At 37.6% G+C, this 21,533-nt stretch overlaps 1 protein-coding gene and 1 non-coding gene across 24 annotated transcripts in view; both read left to right on the forward strand.

Annotated features, from left to right (window-relative positions):
- Positions 1 to 21,533, forward strand: part of LOC129771037 (inositol 1,4,5-trisphosphate receptor) — a 117,375-nt gene that overhangs the window by 43,468 nt on the left and 52,374 nt on the right. For all 23 annotated transcript variants that reach the window (XM_055774293.1, XM_055774299.1, XM_055774284.1 and 20 more), the window contains 2 exons: positions 14,035 to 14,387; positions 14,444 to 14,630. In XM_055774293.1, the coding sequence (XP_055630268.1) occupies positions 14,287 to 14,387; positions 14,444 to 14,630 (288 nt within the window). In that variant the 5' untranslated portion in view covers positions 14,035 to 14,286. The remainder of the gene's footprint in view (positions 1 to 14,034; positions 14,388 to 14,443; positions 14,631 to 21,533) is intronic.
- On the forward strand, positions 12,952 to 13,024 carry Trnat-ugu (transfer RNA threonine (anticodon UGU)). The gene has a single exon. It is a non-coding gene; the product is annotated as a tRNA-Thr (tRNA).

Below are 21,533 nucleotides of genomic sequence, written 5' to 3' on the forward strand. Positions count from 1 at the left end.
TTTGCTGAGATGAAGTCTGGTGGGAGTTTTTTGCATCGTTCCAAATATATTCGCTTCAGCCAGGGCGTCAATAAATGACTCGCATCGATGTACGCACCAACTAATTTATCCAATTCATTTCGACTGATGAACGCTTTTGTTTACGAAGAGGATTGCATTGAACGCGTTCATGAACAACTTAGATAACATTGTGGAGCCGTACCGACCTCGAACATCCCTTCTTGGACCTATCGCCCACATCAGGGGTTTTTTTGTACTGTTGTAGTGCACGGAACACGAATCGTTCATTGATAGAAAACGTTTTGAGCTCATAAATCTGTTTTGACGTTTTTCCGCACTTAAATAACGCGACAGTTGCCACACGCTTCTCGTACAGATCGAACTTTATCGTTGCTAGGAAACCGAACAAGTACCAATGGAACCACGAAACCTGGTGAGAGTGAAGTGGGACATCGAACTACACGACTGCAGTGTTACCACTTTTCTTCGCTCCAACTTTCTCTGCTGAGAGCAATCGCAATTTCACTGACAGAATTATGGCTATACTTAATGTGAATGAATAATGTGAATACGGTATCACGATCGAATGGACGTTCTTTCAATCGTCAAAAAGTTTCTGCAATATTTTTTGTTTGTTTCAATATAGAAAATCCTTGAATACAAACATACATCAACACCGTTTCGATTTCACTCGAACTACGTTTCTGGAGCCATTTGATCTGAATCAGCTTCAATGTGAGAGATAGCGATGCGAAGTATGTTTTTCAAATAACTGTCAGTGATTGACTTTGACTTCACTTCTTTCATAACTGAAACAATTGCCCACTAATATTTGTGAGTTCAAACAATGAAGTAATAAAATGTGCATGTTTTATTAGTTCTGGAAATCGCGCTTTTGGAACAAATCTTGAGCAGAAATCCAAGACATCATGGTTCTCAAATTTGTCACACAGCTCTAAAACGCACCGTGTTCCAATATGTTCCATTTGCAGGTTCCCAGAGGCATGTACATAGTCGAATCTGAATGAGGTAGAGAAAATTGGAGAATTCTTTCATGTGCATTGAAGTACCAAGATCTGCGAGAACAATTTCAACATTTTTCCTAGTTGTCGAAACTTGAGAAATTCTTAATGGGTAAAATGAAAATTTCCCATTAGTTGTTTAGACTTGAACTTGTTTTCGATTTAAAAAAGAAAGCAAAGAAGAAAAGAAGCTTGTAACTCACGATGATCCATTGCGTTAGAGTTTATTGATGATTTGGACGATATCCTTCAAGACATCCTCGAATCATACATTCATAGGAAAAATGCAAGCCAATTCCTCGGAAACTTCGAAATCCTTCTCTCATCTATCACCACTGAATAAAATATATAGTCGGCAGCTCGTTCTTTCAAACTTGACGTTTACTCGCATTTGTATGGAAGAATTTTCGACTACAGGCAAAACTTTTTTTGTGCGGGGGATAGGGACCGCATAAAAAATCGCATTAAAAAAATCGTGCAAAACTTCACCAGTAGCTTTGTACCGCGTTCGGTACACATTTTGAAAAACACTTTTTTGTGCGGTAGATAGGGACCGCATTAAAAAAGTTTCCCCCAAGAAAATAACTCAAATCCACGTCGTTCACCGTTCAATTTCCTTTTGTTTCCCTGCTTTGCGATGGGACAGTTTGCCTTTTCGGTTGCGCGTGGCTGTTTTGTGCTTTTAGTTGCATGCCGAAACGTGATTCTGTTAGATATCATGTCATGCAAAAACTTAGAAAAACTTAGAGCATTTGATAGGAGGAGGGGAATGATTTCAGGAGTGGATAATTGAGACGCAAATATGCTTTTTTCGCACTGAAATGCATATAAACCATCGAAAAAAACTAAATGGACGATAACTTCGTCAAATGTGCTTCTTTTCATATACCGCACAAAAAAAAAGTCGCACGAAAAAAACCGCACAAAAACAGGTTCTACTGTATATTCTTAATTTCGTTCATATGATTTTTTTGTTTTAAATCAGGCTGCGGGCCGCAGGTTGGCCACCACTGTCTTAGATGGTGCTCTTTATGCAACCTTACTGTCACTCTGAGCTACCATTTGCATCGATTCTTCCAAGTTAATTCCTTTGTGTGCAATCCCGTATAGAAACCGAACAATAGCTCAACTGATTCGTTCAACTTTCTTTGTTGTTCAGTCACTTCTAGTAACTCGCCAATTCTCATGTCATCATTTATTCATCCACAGGCGATATGAGATGGTGTTTTTGCCGACGTAAATCGTTCTCACAGCCATTCCATTTCAATGGCGCATGAATAATAAAAGCAGTTCAACAGATAAGTGCTAGCTTTGCACCTGTATTTTCTCATGTGCTATCTGGAGCATGCACAATATTCCACCATTCAATATACCGGTTTAAAATTTGCTCATCGTAAAAAAAAGGGAATACGTTAATATGCCGGTGCGTGCTTCTGTTGAATCTTGTTCAACCGACCGCTCGCTTCTTTATGGCCGTTGATAATTTGCCCTAACTATCATCATCTTCGAGCAATCTTCCCAGCTGGTACGACACGGAGAACCCTGAGGACTAATTGACACGTTTTCACATTGATTTCAACTTCCTGCTGTTACCAACGCGCTAGGTGTAACATTGCCGGCCAGGGAATCGCTCCATCGCTCCATGTGGGCTGAACAATTTCTTTCCGTTGCGTTGGTCAATGTTATTGTCACGAAAACAGAGACGTCTGACATTGTATATAATTATGGAGGGATAATGTTGTTTAAATAACATTGTATATAATTATCTTGTGTTCTTTGGGTAAACATTTTAATCTGGTAGCTACATCGCCACATCAAATATTTGTTTTGAGAAAATCTTCCTCAGAAATGAAACCCCTGCGTTTTGATAGGAAATCGATTTTTTCGTTAAAGCCGATATTTTCATATCCCGTGTGTTTCATGGAATTATATACACATCCAGGTTTTATTCCGTGGATTCAATTAAAAGCTTCTGAAACCCGACCAGCAGACGTTGCCATTTTTAAACTATAAAATTTGGATGCGGCGAGCGAGGAATGCTGAAATGGACCCCATCACAATCGGAATTTGCGTCATTGTTACGTAAACATCTCATCTAATCGCACTTTTACGATGGGCGTTACTTTATCATTTATCTTTGAGGAGAGGTGCTCTCAGAATCTCCTGCTGGGTGGTGAATCACCAACCCCTCCGGAGGGATATTTGTAATTCGTGCTTACGACGGCTATTATCCATTTAGTGGCATCATGACATTCTCTCTTGAAAACGTTGGGCTGGTATCAAAACAAATTACACAATTAGGTCCAATTTGTAAAAGCTTTTGCGGATTTCTCACGTCCAACCGGATCCGGGCTGGGTGGTTTTTTGGGCTGAGATTCAGCAATATAGTGTATTCTAGACAGTCGGGGTTTTAACCTTATATTGATATATTGGGTTGGGAAAAAAGGAATGTCGTACATTTTCAATATATGGCATCACTTAAACATATCTTGTGTTGTACTTATCGCATCGGTTCACACTATACGGCTATTTGAAGACGACAGTCTGTACTACAAGTGTCGTTTTGACAGTGTTGTGATTGTCCTTTTTAGTATCAAATTATAGCGCGTCAAAGATGGAGTCCACCAAGCAGGAAATTCGCCATATTTTACGTTTTTACTACCTGCGAGGTTAAACTGCAAAGAAGGCGGCCGAAAAAAATCGTGTAGTTTATGGACCCGATACTGTAACGATTCGCACAGCACAGTGTTGGTTTGATCGATTTCGTTCTGGTGTAGTGACTGTCGAAGATACACCCCGTACTGGTAGGCCATTCGTCGTGGAAACCGATAAAATCGTTGAAATCATCCAAGTAGACCGGCATGTGAGCACTTGCTCGATTGGCCAGGAACTGGGTATAGACCATGAAACCGTTCGGAACCATTTGCAGAAGATTGGATTCCAAAAAAAGCTGGATGTATGGGTGCCACACGAGTTGACACAAAAAAATGAAGTTGCCTTCTAAATAGCAACAAGTTTGCGAACAAAACGGCGCATATTTGACTTAAATTATAATTTTATAAATAATTTTAAGTATGTTAAATAAGGCGTCAAATTTGAATCAGAAATACGACATTTCTTTTTCCCCAACCCTATATGTGCACAATACAACACTCGTCGAATCATTACCGGAATGGGCAAAAAAGTGATTAGGCCAATTAACTCAAAAGGAAACTGCGTAAAAATTGTATTCTCGCGATGTTTTTCATGTTCTGACTCTTATTGATGTAGGTTCTGCCCATCGTAACACATACGAACTCGTCAGATCTCATAGGTACGAGAAGTCTGAGAAATTGTCACTCAGTAACTCAGTAATTACAGTCTCATTACATCATTGTCGTTCCTCGTAATGATGCAATTATGAATCAAAATCTGAACTTATCAATGATTTCCTTCCACTACTCCAAGCGAAAAAGGAACACTCAGAAACGCCCACAAAGCAATAGATTGACATAACCTCAGGAAGCCTCACCTCTGCTGAATGGTATATAGTTCTACAATCACGCGTGCACGTAGAATCACCGCAACTGCAGCACTAATGCTGCGTCCTTCCTGTGAGACAACAGCCTAAGAGAATAGGGCAAAGCCAAGAAAGATTGCCAACGTGGTAATTTGTGGCGTATGGTCAATCCTAAGAATCGCGAACCCATGTTCGAAACCGACAAACAAATAAGCATTATTAAAGCCAATAAATTGGAGGGATTTGCGTTCATCCGCCGCTTCTTCGCATTATGGTGTTAACATAAGCTGTGTTTTTTCGGACTGGACAAATTTTTTGGAAATAGTTTCATCCTTTATGATCTATCGAGTTTCGAAGATACTTAAACTGCACATGAATCGAAGTAGAACTAAAACACCGCTCTTCGTTTTTCAACATCCATCCATAAATTTATACATTACCCCGCCAATAGTTCTCGATGTGAAGGATAATAAATAATATAATAAAACTCTTCGCACCTAAGATGCATCGCTCATCATTCGTTGTTCCCGGGAATGCAGTTTTACCGGTCATAAAAAGTGGATTTTATGCGCTTCGCGTACTAATTTCACGAGCGCTGAATGTAAATCAGTCAACTTCCTCCCGCGGTTTCTACCATTCGGGCTATGGCAAGCGGCGAGCAACGAGCACGTGCGGGACCAAGCGTCCAGTCCACGGTGAGGACGTCGACTATTTGCCATTTCTTTTGCCCGGTTCAGAACAACTAACCTGTTGAAAGACTTGTTGGTATTTTTTTAGAACGAAAGTGAAAGCGGTGGGGGACATTAAGTGATTTGCATTCACGCCTTTTCGCGACATAGTTGGTTCTGCTAAGCTCGGGGGGGTGTTATTTTTCTCCCTCTAAATGGTTGAGTCACAGGTGAGAGAATGATGGATGCTTTTCTATTAGATTTTGTACTATACTCGCTTATTTTTCATGAACATTACAGCTTTACTAATCATAACGGATTACAATCATGGCCTGGATCTCTATCTCTCTATATTTACTCACTTTCCACATTCAAACGCTCAATTTGCTGCTCGATAGCTCAATTTCAAGCAATTCGATATCTCGGAAGCTACAAAACCATTCATTGTCAGGTGCGGTAATATGCCGGTAGCCCCCACAACGTAATCTGGTGTACCACGCCGAGATATGGTAATTACGGGTGCCGCTTTACTTTGTTTATTTTTTCTGATATTGTTTTATTAACGAGCGCTTCGCTCTTTGTAGCCTTTCGATAGCGCGGGAACGGAGTAGATGTTTTCTTCTTGTTCAGCTCTGTTGTATGAAGGCGACGCCCACGAGCAACCCCGCACGTTTATATTTGTCGGTAGAAAAAACTTTTTCCTAGGTCACACGGAACAATTTTAGAAATTTGTGCCCCCATTTTTTGTGTATTAATGTGAATTTGGCGCCATTCTGTATTTTAATTGCATTTTTCTGTCCTTGATGATCGGCCAGTTGAATTCGATGCATAGTGTAAGCCTCGGCTTCCACTGTCCACATTTGCTTTCTAGCTCGAAGTTAGAACGAAAGGGCTCACTTTCACGATATACGCAGGTCCGGCAATCGTTATCGAATAAATATCACAATAGATACTTTTTTATTTGTTCTCTTATTGGTTTACAGCAGGATATGTGACAAATCAATGTTTCCAGTTGACCGGTCGGCGATTGTCGTTCGAATCCTTGAAACAGTGGGTGGGTGACTGACAAAGCTAGTGAGCTAGGATTGTGTTCGATCGAAAGCAGAGCAGCGATTGGCTAGCTAGCGATTGGAATGTTGTTGTTTGGATGGCCAGAATGGACAGAATGTTAGTTTTGGTAATCGAATCACTAGATTCAGCCCGGCATATTGGGTTCTGATTTGGATCTCCGCTTCGCTTGATTTGCATATTCAAAGTGATGAAAGTTCTGCTATAAGCTTCTGTGTTTTTATGGCGGCTACGCTTGGGAATAACAACTTAATAACATTATCAATTATCCTCACTATAACAACGGAAAATCACTTCTCGTATTCTTTCAATCCACATACTGAAGCCTAATGCTAATGTTGAACAACTAAATTAAGCTAAGAAGTCGCGCATCATTGCTGATTATACAGCTTGAAATGTGTATTGATAAGTAAAAAATTAATGTATTTTATTTTTGCATCTAAATGAGTACATTTTTGAAAGAGAAGCCACAGTTTGAACATTGGAATATTTTTACTTATCTCATTTTTTGTCTAACTCCTGCGTATCCCAAATTATTAGAACTGTGCCTAGAATTTTCTTTTTCTACAATTCAGAATCTTTACCTGTTTCCTGAAAAAGTAAATCCATTACACCTACACTGGATAAATTCAAATTCACATTAACCTAATTATTTTTTCCCCATTAAAACACACAGATAATGGAAGACAGCTTGCGTAGCCCGCGTGAGTTATGTCTTCCAGTTTTTGTGTTCATTTTCGCACGTTTAACGGCTGGTGTGAGGGTGAAAAGAATGTATTTTCAGATACGATCTAGACTGTGTGTCCCAACTTTTTCTCGTTGAAATCACAAGTACATGAATTGAGAGCACCTACCCTGTACTGTCTATCTCGATTTCAACGCGAACATTTATTTTCAATAATAGATCACATCAGCGTTATAAATCATTGCTTTTACTTTGCGTTAGCAACTGAGTTTCCATGGGACTTATACCATCATAAATGACATCCACATAACAACGTGCTCGTTGGAAAAAATCAACAATGACAAAGTCAATAAAGCAGTATTTTTATCACCGAACATTGACGTATCCACTAACCCTTTCACCTACAACATCGAGTCTCACACGATGTGAAATGACTGTGCCAAAACCTATAATATCGAGTCTCAATCGTGGTGCACTTGTATATAGTAGGGCGCCAGGACGCTCAGCAGAGTAGTGAAATTACTCGTTGCCTGACCCATGAAAGCGTTTGCATCTGGTTCGCTCTTTTGGAAATGAAATCGTAGGCTAATGGGCTGAAACGTAGAATCTTCTCCACGTCGTTTTGAAACATCATTTCGAGAAGCAACGATTCTTTCTTGTCTTTGCGAGAACAATACACTAATTGATCATAAGTCGCAATTTGTTTCTTTATTTCAATGCACGCATTGCATTGAGTATTTAACGAGAGACATCTTCCGTGCATCGCCATTCAACAAGCATCAAACACGCACACAGTTGCAGCGATAAAAATGAAACATCGAAACACACTTCTTTCACAAGATTCTGAGAATTTTCCTCAGAGGAGATGCAATACTTATACGCCAGCAACAGTTTACTCACTATGCAAGGGTAGAGTTTCCTTCCCAAATATTCTCTTTCCGCTATCCCCCTTCGTTGTTTCTATTCTAGCGGCTGCATAAGTTGCCCGTTATTGACAGCTCTGTTCGGAAAAGTACACAAATGGACAGAACAAATGTATTGGGAAATGGGAATGCTTCCAATTTTCATCAATTTAAACCATATACAGACTATGGGATTGTAGTGTATAGAATATAAAACAAATCTTACAAATTTCCGATTCGATTGGTATGCAAATCGTTAAAATACGTTCGCAGCAAAAATAGTTATCAACGTTAACTTTATTTCATGAAATCGTGTCGTTTTCTGATTTGGCACTCTTAAGAGGTAGTCCTACGTCAAAAAACCGCACAAACAAATACACATGAAAGAGGTTCTTCGTAGCCTAACTGGTTGCGTGTCCGCTACTAAACGACAGATCGTGAGCTCAAAACTCAGGACCCTCAATTGACCATCTTTGTGTGTTATTCTAGCTACAACGTCCACACAACAATCATCAAGTGAAGCCTCTCTCCGTACTGTATGTACTGTATGACAACAATTGATGTCGTACAGTGATCCGCGACGGAAAGAATCCACCACTCTTAATTCCTCAATTCTATTTCGATTATTATTACAATCAGCCTATTTCTTGTTTACCGCAGTATCTGACATTCGTTCGAATGACTCAATTCAAACATTTTAGAAAAAGACATTCTCGCTTTCGTTCGAATCCATTCGAATGAACCTTTTTTCGAACGTAAGAATTATTTAATGATTATATACATTTAAGCTTTTCCGAACAATTCGAAAAATAGAGCAGTGCATGGATGTGAGCTATTTTGGAATACGAATACGCTAATTTTGGAATACGAATGAACAAAACTTTCGAACGTATTTGATTCGAACGGGAACAAGTATAAGGTCGAATATCTAGTAAAATCCTTCAATTCAATAGTCTTACAAATCGTAAACCAATACCAATAAACCCATAATTTTTGATTCATTTAAAAGGATGAATGAATCAAGAAAACCTTTCTCACATGAAAAAAATATTTTTCTCCAGAATCTCTCAGAAGATGTTAGATGATCATATTCGATGAAAAAAATCCTTCTACGCATATGTTCGAATTCTCACAATGACATAGTTACAGATAATTTTTTACGGACACTGTTGCCTCAAACAGACACTACACTAAAAAGTACGCTACGTAAGCCAGTTATGTTGCCTTCATTTGAAAGATGAGAAAATTTAGTACAGGATATAGTAGTGGAACGTCTAAATAACTGTTTTGGAAGTGAAAATTTCTAAGTTAGTAATTTTTAATGTGTGGTTATTAATTTTATCCCAAAAAATCATATTGAACTTGATTTTTTATATCAATCAAACTAAAGTTTCATCCAATTTCTATCTTTCTTAATTTCGCTGCAATATCGATAAACAATTCCTGCTGAAAATTGAAGCAAAATCTCCAAAAATCACGATTTTTACCCCACTGCACATATAATAGCCACTTAAATTCCACCTTCACGTTCAAAGGTTACAATTTTTCTTGAGACAAGTCATATTTGAAATGTAAAAAAAAAAAATTTCAAACTGTATATCCAAAATTGTATAATCGAGTCTGTATATAATCTAGTTCGACCTGTACTACGCAAAATACCACATATAAATAAGTCCCAAGAATAAAAGAGCGCGGCTTCATTTTATGAAAAAATACATAAACAAGCCCTTTTCTTTTTGGAAGGTATGTTGCGTACTGACAGATCGAAAAACGATGATTGCGAATGTGGATATGAGACGTAACAAGATCTGCATCTTCAAGCGATTGTGAAACACGGTTGAGGAGACATGGTTTAGGTCTGTCTTGCATGAGCTGGAGCGGGAAACTTGATCCGAATCAACGAAATAATGGCAGCTGTTGCCTACATCGACTGGAATAATGACAATCGGCGTGAATCCGTAACAAAAATTGGAGTTGGGAATTTATCGTAATGGTGGATTGTAGAAACCGATGAATGGTTGGTGCTCAAACAATGAAACGTTAACGCGGCAATGCGCAAGGAAAGAATTATGTCGTTTTTATACTATCCGACACAACACGGCGCGGATCCGATGAAATATTCTCTTCGAGAAATCCGTGATGGTTTTGTCTGATCGGACCAATCATATATACTCATACACATTAAAAGCATTTGTATATAAACCTATACCTATAATCTATAAACCTTTAATGTTAAATCGTCTTTACCTGTAAACATTCTACATGTAAAGCTGTTTTTACATTATGGGCAAGACCGTATTGTATCCAGTGAATTAAAACAGAATCCAATTAGGGATAATACCTTAAAAACCACTAACTTTGAAATTTTTCACTATATAAATGTTACTTGTGGGGGTCTCAGCAGCCACATTGGTTGTGCGTTCGCTTAGTAAGCGATCGATAGTGAGTTCAAAGCTCAGGGCCCTCACTGACCATCTTTGTGTTGTTACAGAATAACTACGTCCACGCAACAATCATCAGCGATCCACGGTCGAAATAAGATCGATTCATCCATACAACTGCTCTGCTCTGCCAGACACATCGGGCTGCTGTTCTATAAATAACTCAACAATGATCAATCAACTGTCTCCGCTGTCCGGTGGTCTAACTGGATAATGGAAGATCAGAAGGAATACTCTTACGCCGAAAAACGGCAACTGTGGAATGAGCTAATTATAGATATGATAAACATGTGACATGTACACGAATATAAATTCGGTTCTATTATTAAGCTAATGAGCTTGAAATAAACAAATGGGATAAAAATAAAAAGGTTACTCAATCCTTCTAGTACCAAACGACGATAAATCGTCGCTTTGGAACGATTTTTGTTATGTCTTATGTTCATGTTATTCTCATGATTTTCAACAAATAATGAAACACAAACTCTGTCATTGTGGAAACGCAGGATTTTTTGACGTAGAACTACGTCTTTCATTAAGGGTGCCAAATCAAAAAACAGGTCACGTTTTTATGAAATAAAGTTAACGTTAATAACTATGTTTGCCGCGAACGGATTTTGGTGATTTACATACTAAACGAATCGGAAATTCCGTAAGATTTGTTTAATATACTTTATATTAGAATCCCCTGGTTTGTAAATGGTTAAAATTCATGAAAACTTTAAGCGTTTCCATTTCCCATACATTTGTTCTGTCCATTTGTGTGCTTTCCCGAACAGAGCTATCAATAACGAGCAACTTATCGACGACCAACGGAGGGGAAATCGTAGCATTTAAAGTCTCCGTGAACAAAGGAAAAGTAGAAGAATGAAGGGGAATACTTGCCTAGAGTATAAACAGTGGATCTCGCTGAGGCAAGCTTTCATTCGGCATCGGACTGTTGAGCAATCCAGTTCACTTTGCTTTCGCTGCACTTCGATCTAAGATTGGACCCCACCAGTGGTGATCCAACTTGGATATCGTCATTTGGTTTTTCTGTTCGTTATTCGCGTTTTTTGTATTGTGTGCTTTTCTTTCCGCGTCATAAATTGGACGCTTCGCGTAGTGTGTGATGAGCCAGAAGAGGTAGACAGGCTCGAGCCCTGCAAAAAACGAACGCATTGCCAGGAGCAATAAAATTTCGGGGCAAACGTCGTCTAATGATGCACGCGATGTTGGTGCAGTGAAAAGCGCTCGCACTGAACCGAGCCTTCGCGAGTGCGACACCGAACAAACATCGAACAACATCGAAGTAGGCGATTTCGGCGCGTCGGTCGAAAATGTAAAGGTCGTTACCTAGGCAGCAACCAAAATCAAGCTCCCCCCGCTGGTGGTGAAGGCGGTCACTCTTGATAAACTCATCAGCGAATACACATCGATGGGTGTTACATCAGAGTACAAGCTGTGTGGCATAATTCAGTCTTTTTCCAAGCAGTTAACATTGTTTGTTTTCCGTCATCATAAGGGCTTCGTTGGTGCCTTTGAGAATGCATCAATGCATTAAACTGACGTTATGGCGAAGCAAGCGTAAAGGTTGTGCGCCAAAAAATTATTTGGGGAATATCAAGCATCTTCAATGTCTTACTGGAATGTTATAAGTTATTTGGGTTCGCGTGCTAGTCGCAAAACTGCCTTCAACTAGGATTGCATTTGTGATAATATTGATCATAATGAAGCATTGCTACTGTTTTCAAGGTTGTTATTAACAAAAAGAGTTTATTTCGCTTGTTTAATCATCAAGAAAGTAGATGTCGTTCTAGAATTTTGTATGTGATTAGGTTTCGCTTGCTAGTAGCAAAACTTCCTCCACTAAGTGTGACAGCTGCGCTTCTCTCGAGCGTGAGAAAGTAATGAAACTTTTTTCGAGGCCAGTAATATTAACAGAAGCGTTTCTTTTGAAAATAGCGCAAAAGGATGAGAAGTATTTATATTCCTAGTAGTTTCAAGCCACCAATGTATGGCTCTGTATGCATGCTATGGCGAACGCTTGTTTGGCGCTTGGTTTACGTTGTACGAACGATGCCTAGAACTATTTCAAAGATTATTCTACTAATCAGTTGTTTCTAAAATTTCGCAGCATTATAGAATTATATCCGAAGGTATAAACAAGCGACTTATATAAAATAACAGCATAGTTCTACGTCAACAATGCGGTCGTATCTTGGACACAACATCCTATAATTTTTTATTAAATATGATCCTCTATCACCTTCTGAAAGAATTCGGATTTATTATATTAGAAAAGTATTTTATGACTTTAAGGGGATGAACCAAAAATAAATTTTTCTTTTATATTCAAAAAACGAAAAAATATGTATGAAAAACAAATGAAAAAAAATATTTTTTGACTCGAATAAATACAGGATTTGATTACATACAGTGGAAATAAATCGGAGACTGTACATAATGGAGTCCGCGCTGTATTTATTTTTTCTTACTTTGTAGCTGCCAGTTCCAGCGGTCAAGGCTCTCCTTAAAATGGCCAGTGTCGGTCTCTAAATCTCTCTGTTTTTGCTCAACGTGTTACTACTGCTTGAGAAAAACCCTGGCTCCAAAATTCCAAACAGTTTATTGCTGCCTTTCTTATAGATCAAAATTATGGAAGTTTTGCAGATCTTTGATACGTAGCCTTCTTGGCTCAGTAGGCAGAGCGCTGGTCTTGTAAACCAGCGGTCGTGAGTTCGATTCTCACAGGAGGCGTGTGTGTAAATGATATTTTTATCTCCTCTATGTAGTCTCTAGGTATTTGGTCATATTTTTTTAATCGGAATTGGTGTCTAAAAATGAGTCTGTTGACGCTATTTGTAAAATTACCTTCATTTGACTATGAATAAACGGTGGTTTCCACCAATCGACGGATTGAAACTGTCAGTCTGAACAACATCCCAACCAACAACAGTCAACCGAGCAGCAACAAAATTCCGAATAAATAAAATGATTCTTGGGAAAATTATTTAACTTTTTGAGTATTTCCCCAATCCATTCTGGTTTATTTTGGAAGAGAGGGTGTATGTTCTCCAGTCGTCTCGCTCTCTAATACCTGTTGTTGATTATTATAATTCTAAGAAAAGGATATGGATATGATCCTATGGGATTTTGGAAAAACGAATCGAGAATCGCTATATGTTTCGCCGAAGGATAAAAGGTTGCCTATGAATTATTTTAAGTCCAACATCGCCCCAATCTTGTACGGTTCGATGGAAAACATAACAATTTCCAACGATTGGGGCACAGCTCAAGTGATGCATGTTAATAATTGAACGAATTTCTTCATTAAACGATGAACATAATTCCAGTTGTAATTTTGTTTTGAACGGAAAAGCTCTGTACACCAAACTTATTCTGTTTTCATGATTGTATCTGTGTTGGTGATGCAGAGTTTGTTGTTTGAACTTTCACAACATTCTATTGAAATTGTTATGATAGGGCTAGTGCTTATGAACTTCACTCTGGAAACTGAGTTCAAGAATTGCTTCAGGATTTCTTATTGGTTCTTCGATTTGTTTGTGTTTACCGTTTCTGCATCCAACAGAGTGAAAAAAAAAGTTCCATTTCAATGCAATATAAAATCTGGCTTGATTTCAACATTTGCTGATCCGTCATTTACAGTATCAAATTAATTTTGACTTTTTTCTGGCATTGCGAATGAACGCCAACCAATTTGTTGCACAGCTAACCAAAGTTCTCCCACTCTCTCTATCGCATTCCAGATCAACTCTCCTTCGTCACTTGAAGATGCTGTTTGGCTGCCACTGATGTGAAACTCGTGCCAAGAAGCGAATGTGCGGATATTTATCGGAGGAAGGCACAAAACAGCGCACAGTGAACGGTCGCTGCTTATGAAATATTGAGTGTACTTAGTGGCTCCCCCTTCACCCAAAGCGGGACTCGATGTTGTGATCTAGGTTAGGGTTATTGTTCGCTTGTTCGATTTTAGAAGGAAAAAAAACCACCAAGTGAAAATGAACGACAGCACGATGGGATCGGTGAGCTTCCTCCACTTGGGGGACATTGTTTCCCTATACTCAGAGGGAAGCATCTCTGGATTCCTCAGCACTTTAGGGTACGTTGTGCTGCATTGTTTACCATTACAGACAGTTCAATTATGTGTATTTCTAGATTGGTGGATGATCGAGTGGTTGTATGTCCTGGAGCGGGCGATCTGAACGACCCACCGGAGAAATTCCGCGATTGTCTGATAAAAATATGTCCCATGAATCGCTACTCGGCCCAGAAGCAATTCTGGAAGGCGGCCAAGCAGAGCGCAACAACCAATACGGACACCAGCTTGCTGAAACGTCTGCATGTAAGTAGACTTAGTTATTGTTTCTGTTTTTATAATAATGTGCAGTATTTACATGAAACTCTATCAGTACGATTCAATACTTGTAGTTTTCTTCACTTTTTTGTGAAAATTCTTACCACTTCTTACCATTCATTTTGTTGTTTTTTTTGTTGGGTAATTACAGTGTGTGAAGAATAAAAGTCAACAAAGAGAATATTCGGTACATTTCGTGAAAATTAAATGAGTAAATGAATCCTACAATGATATCAACCGAAAGTCAAAAAGATTTCTCTGCCAGTGGTCACTTTATAGTGCAGATGGTAGTATACTTTCCAGAAATGTGCTTCAAATTAACATAAACTTCCTCAAATTTATCACATAAAACGCTCAACACTAGCCAGATTTCTGATCAAAGGAAATATATTCAACTAACGAAATAACGATATATTATAAGTAAAATGGCAGCAACGATCGTCAAATACAACTTGTTCAGCAAGTGCAACTCTTGGAAAATCTCTCAGCAAAGTGCACTATCAATATTTCTGTGAGATATTTGAAACGCGATAATTTTGATAAAAAATAACGTATGAAGATAAAATATTTAAGGCTTCAAGTTAAATCTGTTTTTGAATATCGTACACAAACTTTTTTCATTTTTCTCAAACATTAATCAATCGGAGGAAAAAAAACGAATATTCTCAATATGAAATTTTGCAGAGGTTTTGAGGATACATCAGGCTGAATATTTACCTGAAACCATATATACTTGCTTTAATTTCCTAAAACACTACAACAAATTTCTTCTGGTTTAGTATAGTTAGCCCTTGTATATATTTTCTTCAAGTTTCTAAAACAGGCTATCGGTTTTCTGTGTGATCATTTTTCCATAAAATATTTGTAATCAAGAATGAAACGGTTGTTTTTCATTCGATTTAAAATACCTCTCTAGTAAAAGATTCTACAGAACCATTTTAGGAATGAAATGAATCAAAGTAAAAACTGCTCAGTTTGAATAGCTATTTCATCACGAGCAATGTTAAAAAATCATTGAATTTCATTATCAAAATTCGTGTTCTGTGAAAAATTTGTTTTGCAAGCTTTGATCAACACCGATTCTTACTTCATTTCTGGTTGAATGAATACGTCAACAAATTTTACACTTGGGATAATGAGTGGCCACAAGCATTAGAAGAACCGACCGCGATTCAGAAAAATACGCTGTTTGGTTCAGTTTATGAACCGTTTAAATCATTGGCCCGCATTTTTTTAGAAATGAAGATTGCTGCCACGTTAAATCACAATAGAGCCAACTATCGATGGATACTTACGGTTGTTTGTCTCAAATTGAGACGTTTGATCTGGTTAATATTTTGTCAGTGAGACGTAGATTTCACACTTCTAGACTACTTTGTGTGGGGTTACATGAAATCTCTCGTCTCTGCGAATAAACCCACAAGGATCGATGCCTTGAAAAACAATATTACTTCGTTCATTGATGAGATATCAGCCGAAATGCTTGCAAAAGTGGCATAAAGTAGACCTTACCAATGGACCACCTCCGGCGAAGTCGTCACTAACATTTGAATGAAATTATCTTCAAAAAGTGAATGGCAGACTTTCACTATCAGTTCAATTGAAAGTTTATAGGGGAGATAGGGGTAAAACGGACGTGTTAAGAAAAACTTCAATTATATCTTTGGAAACTCATGTTTCCCAAAACTTTGATGCAGTTTCTTGCAATTCAATATACTGTTTTTCTACCTAATTGGCCAAATACGAGGGTCGTTCAAAAAAAAAGGTTCAGTGCCTCAGAAATCGCGGAAAAATAAAGTTAGGACAAAAAACAAGAAGATTTTCGTAATCTACTTTTTATTTTCTATTTTTCTACATAATCGCCGTAACGTTCGAGGCTTTTTCATAGCGTGGCACGAGTTTTTCTATCCCGAGCACGAAGTGCGTAGCGTCCAACTTTTTGAAGTACGATGTAACTGCGTCACGAATTTCTTCAGTGTTATCGAATCGTTGACCGCCGAACGCCTGTTTCATCACCGGGAATAAGTGATAGTCGCTAGGGGCGAGGTCTGGGGAGTAAGGAGGATGCTCGAACACAGTCCATTTGAATTTTTTCAATTGCTCTTGAGTTACGCGAGCAGAATGGGGCCGCGCATCATCGTGGATGAGGAACACTCCTTTCGTCAAAAAACCTGGCCTTTTGTTCTTAATCGCGGTTCCTTATCGATTCAAAACTTCACAATAGTACGGTGAAGAAACAGTCGTTCGGCGGTCAACGATTCGATAACACTGAAGAAATTCCTGACGCAGTTACATCGTACTTCAAAAAGTTGGACGCTACGCACTTCGCGTTCGGAATAGAAAAACTCATGCTCATGCTATGAAAAATGCCTCGAGCGTTACGGTGATTATGTAGAAAAATAGAAAATAAAACGTAGATTACGAAAACCACCTTGTTTTTTGTCCTAACTTTATTTTTCCGCGATTTCTGAGGCACTGGAATTTATTTTTTGAACGACCCTCGTATTGTACAACAAACAGTTTTTCAATGTTTTTTACTGAAATTAAAACAGACCGAAAAGTACATGTTTTTCGATGTGGGTAATATGGACATATGGTGGGGGAAATATGGACAGGTTTGTAATATATGAAGCGTGGAGGTTTATCGATCACGAGAGGAATAATTTTATTCAACAAAGGTCTGAATTCATCACGAATGTCCGTTAAATGATGGAAAAATTGAATTAATCCATCTAGAAGTGATATCGTGCTTTTTAGCAGTATAAACGGACAGACGATCAACTATTTTGATGTTGGTTCCAGTCAGCTTCTAAGCAGTCCACATTTGGCGATTTGATTTCCGTTTATAGACGCAGGGCTTTCCTTAGGAATAGATTAAACAAACTTTTCACAGTCCATCTCACTCCCACTGGCAACTGTTAGTTTTTCCCCACCAGTACAATTATTTCAATAATTAAAATTTTCTACTCAAAAATGAATATACTTTTCCGTACAAACCTAATATTGCTTCTCTGTTAACTCACAAACTTAAATACAACCACCAGCGAATTGAATTTTGATATTAAACCACTCAATATGCATAATATCGAAGCAGCTAAAATTACATCCACACGCGGAATCATGTATGATTTTCGGTTTTTGTTTCCTTTTTTCACTTTTGATCAGTATTAATTGCCATAGGGTGGCTTAAATTTTATAGAATAGTATCTATGTAGAAGGTGTTCTCGTTAACAGAAATCTGAAATTCAAAAGGTAACTATACAAATCACTCACCTATCCATATTACCCCCACTGTCCGTATTACCCGCGGTTCCCCTACACGTTTTGCCGTTTGTGTGCGTCTAATTTCCCAAACGGAAACTTGACCTTTGAGAAAATACCTTTTACAAAGAAACCCAATGATTCCCAAATACGCGAAGTAGATCGCATTTTTTTCCTGAAAAAGTTACCTTTGTTCAAGGATCCAAACGTTGCTCACAATTTTTGATTTTGTTCTTTATCGCAAAACATTAGACACGTATTTTTTAAATTTTTTCGTTAGGGTGACCATTTACATTTTAGGGTGGACTTTTATCAATAATTCGTAACATTCGAACTACTGGACCGATTCAAATAAACGACATATTTTGATATGTCGTTTATTTGAATCGGTCCAGTAGTTCGAAGGCAATGAATGAGTCTTCTTTGAGAAAATATTACATTTGCTAAAAAAAATGGATTCTGTTATCGTAAATATTGATTGTATTTGTTTTTTATAGTTTACATGGTCTCGGGACCAGTCTATTTTTTATATTTTCCCTTGAAAGCTGGTTTTATATTACATTTATATTACATATCCAAAATTCAGAGAGGTGTTTTTTTCGTTTTTAGGTTATGATTTTTCAAAGTTAACCGATGGTCCGAAAAATTAAGTTCACCCCTTTTTCACTTTTTTTCTGACTTTTGGATATACTACATGCGCTGAAAAGTCCCGGGGGTTTTCAATAGATGACGAAAAAAAAATTACCAAGATTCATTTCGAGAGGCTCATCTGTCACTAGCTTATATTTCGTTTATTTGTTCACAAACTACTGTTGTTCAAGTGTCACTACCTGAGCATTCGTATAGAAAATATATAGAATAGAAAATATAGAAGAATAGAAAAAAGGAACATCGTATTTTGATCAAACATTGTTTTTTGATGGTGATAAATCCTGAATAATCAATGCAGTGGTTGACGAAATGTTATTCCACTTCTGATCCTTCGAGAACAACAGTTTATCTGTGGTTTAGTGAATTTAAAATGGACCGCACAAGCACCGCAGATGCAGATGTATTTTCTGTTTATACAATAAATATCTTTGAGAGGAGGCGATCTGGCGTAGTGGTAACATCCATACCTCTCACGCTAAAGGCCACGAGTTCAATTTCTCACTCAATTCTCACAATTCTAGATATTCTTCCAAAATAGAAAAGTAAAAGTGACGAACTAGCCAAAAAGTGTTGAAAGTCACTATAATACATAAAAAGTATTTTTGAACGCGTTATGCATTGTTTACGATGTGGGAAAATTGTGTCTCTGAGAAAAAGGGAATAAGAATCGAGAAAATGTCCATGCAATGATCCATAAGTATTACTGAAATAGATGTGCATCGTTCAATTAACTTTCGAAATTGATGATTGGCACAGTGAAGCGCTGATGTTACTGACCAAAGATCGTTTAATGGAAGCTATTGTGTTGGAGAGTTTTGATGTTGATCAGAAGTTTTTAGGGAGTATCAACATAAATTCCAGTATACAGGGCGTTCACAAAAAATCGAACAGAACATTTGTTGAACATTCTTCTACAACAAACACAAAATCCTCAAAATAAAAATACACCGTTACTGGCGAATTCACCATCGTCTAGAACAGAGATTCTCAAAGTAGTCGATAACTGTCTGCGCAGTTGATATAATTATTCTTGTGTTATTAATAGCACAAATAGCCCAATGGTTTTTGTTGCAGGTAGCAGACCGTATGTGGATGGAGAGAGGCCAGGACTATGAACGTGAATCGATCTCCATCATTGATGATTGTTGCGTGGAAGTAGTTATTCTATGATTTCAGACGAAGATGGTCAAATGAGGGCCCTGAGTTTTAAACTCACGATCGTGAGCAAAGGCGAAACCAATGTGGCTACGAAGGCTTATTATTTACAGGGTACTTGCAGGGTGTTCTAGACCTCCTTCGTAGTTGTTCTCCGTGATTTTGAATATGTATATGGACAAAATACTGAAATAGAAAATGCTAACGGTTTCATGATATTTTGAACCAAAATGTTTTATGTTTCTATGAAGATGAGGAAGTAGAAATGATACTCAAAAATATCACTTTTATTCTGGTTTCCCGATGTTATTCCACAAATATTCACTGCACAATGCCATATTATACTCATATCCAGCAGGAACTTCAAAAACGTCTGTCTGAACAAATCACGAACTAATGAACCATTTTTTTTTTGAGGAAGAGTACAACATTCAATGATGAAGAAAACGGGTTGCGAACTGAAGCAGCATCTCATGCATTCCAAAAACGTTCCAACGAACAATTCAGTCATATAAACACTTTTTATAGATGTATTCAGGATCTGCATTCGGTTCACGCAGCGAAATCGTTTTTTATGTTTCCAGCGCTATCAAAACTGGTCCCTTAAAGCCGTAATTCGAGTTTCGGAAATAGAAAAAAAGTCACACGGGGCTATAACCGGCGAGTAAGGTGCTTGTTCAATCACATTCGTGCCATTTTTGGTCAAAAATTCGTTCACAGTCGTCGATCGATGAACTGATGCATTGTCGTAGTGCAAAATTCAAGTGTTATCCTTCCAAAAATCACGCCGTCCGTGACGAATCTTCTCTTTCAAGCGCCTCATGATGCCAAGGTAATACATTTTAATAACCGTTTGGCGGAAATCCAAATGAACAATATCATGACGATTTCATGCCAACTCGTCTTAGGAGTTGGCAGCACCATCTCAGACAACAGTGAAACGTTGTGTGTGTAAACACATGGGTCGTTTAAGCAACTTTGCATACTTTTTATATTCAAAATAGAATTAGATTACTTTTTGGAAAAGGCCAATTTTTTTCCTAATTATTCAAAGTTAATTATTCAAATTTTCTTTTAAATATTCAAAAAAAAAATATCTAAAAATTATTGTGTGATGTGAGTAGCTCTTTTCTTCTTCTTTAGGAGCATTGTACCACTGCGATCTTTTGTATGTCCATACCTCGGAAGATTGGCACTTTTACAGAGAAAAAGTTTTTCTAACAACAACTTTTTCATGTTTTCTTTGAAAAAATTACAGCTAATCCTAATTTTATTTAAAGTCAAGATAGTGATATAGTGTATTCGACAGTTCTTATTAAAATTCACTTTCTTCTTTTGTCAGAGACGTCAACTTTTTATCTTTAATAGTATATAAGGTAATATAAGGTATTTTTGTATGAAGATTTCTGAAAAATTATGTTTTATTCGTTTTTTTTGGTGTAAATTCTCGCGTTTGACATGTTCTTGAACATGTGAATCGTGATAATTTATACAGTAATTTTTAAGTAAATTTATATAGTAATTTTTCGAAGAAAACATGAAAAAGGTGTTGCCAAAATAAATCTTCCCTGTAAAGTTGCCCATCTTCCGATTTATGGGTTGTTGGAAATTGTTAGAGCTATTTATATAATCTTTTTTTTTAGAATTTAAAAAACACATGTTTTTGGGAAAAATGTATTTTAATTTCCAAAATATTTATATTACAATTAGCATACCAGGCAAACTTCGTTCCGTCCAAAATGGATTTTTTTTTTGAGAGGGGGAAACAGTATCTAGCCACCAAAGAATCATTTAATGCACCCTAAAATCTTCACAGGCCAAATT

Source organism: Toxorhynchites rutilus, chromosome 2 (genome assembly GCF_029784135.1).
Source record: "Toxorhynchites rutilus septentrionalis strain SRP chromosome 2, ASM2978413v1, whole genome shotgun sequence".
Lineage (NCBI taxonomy): Eukaryota > Metazoa > Arthropoda > Insecta > Diptera > Culicidae > Toxorhynchites > Toxorhynchites rutilus.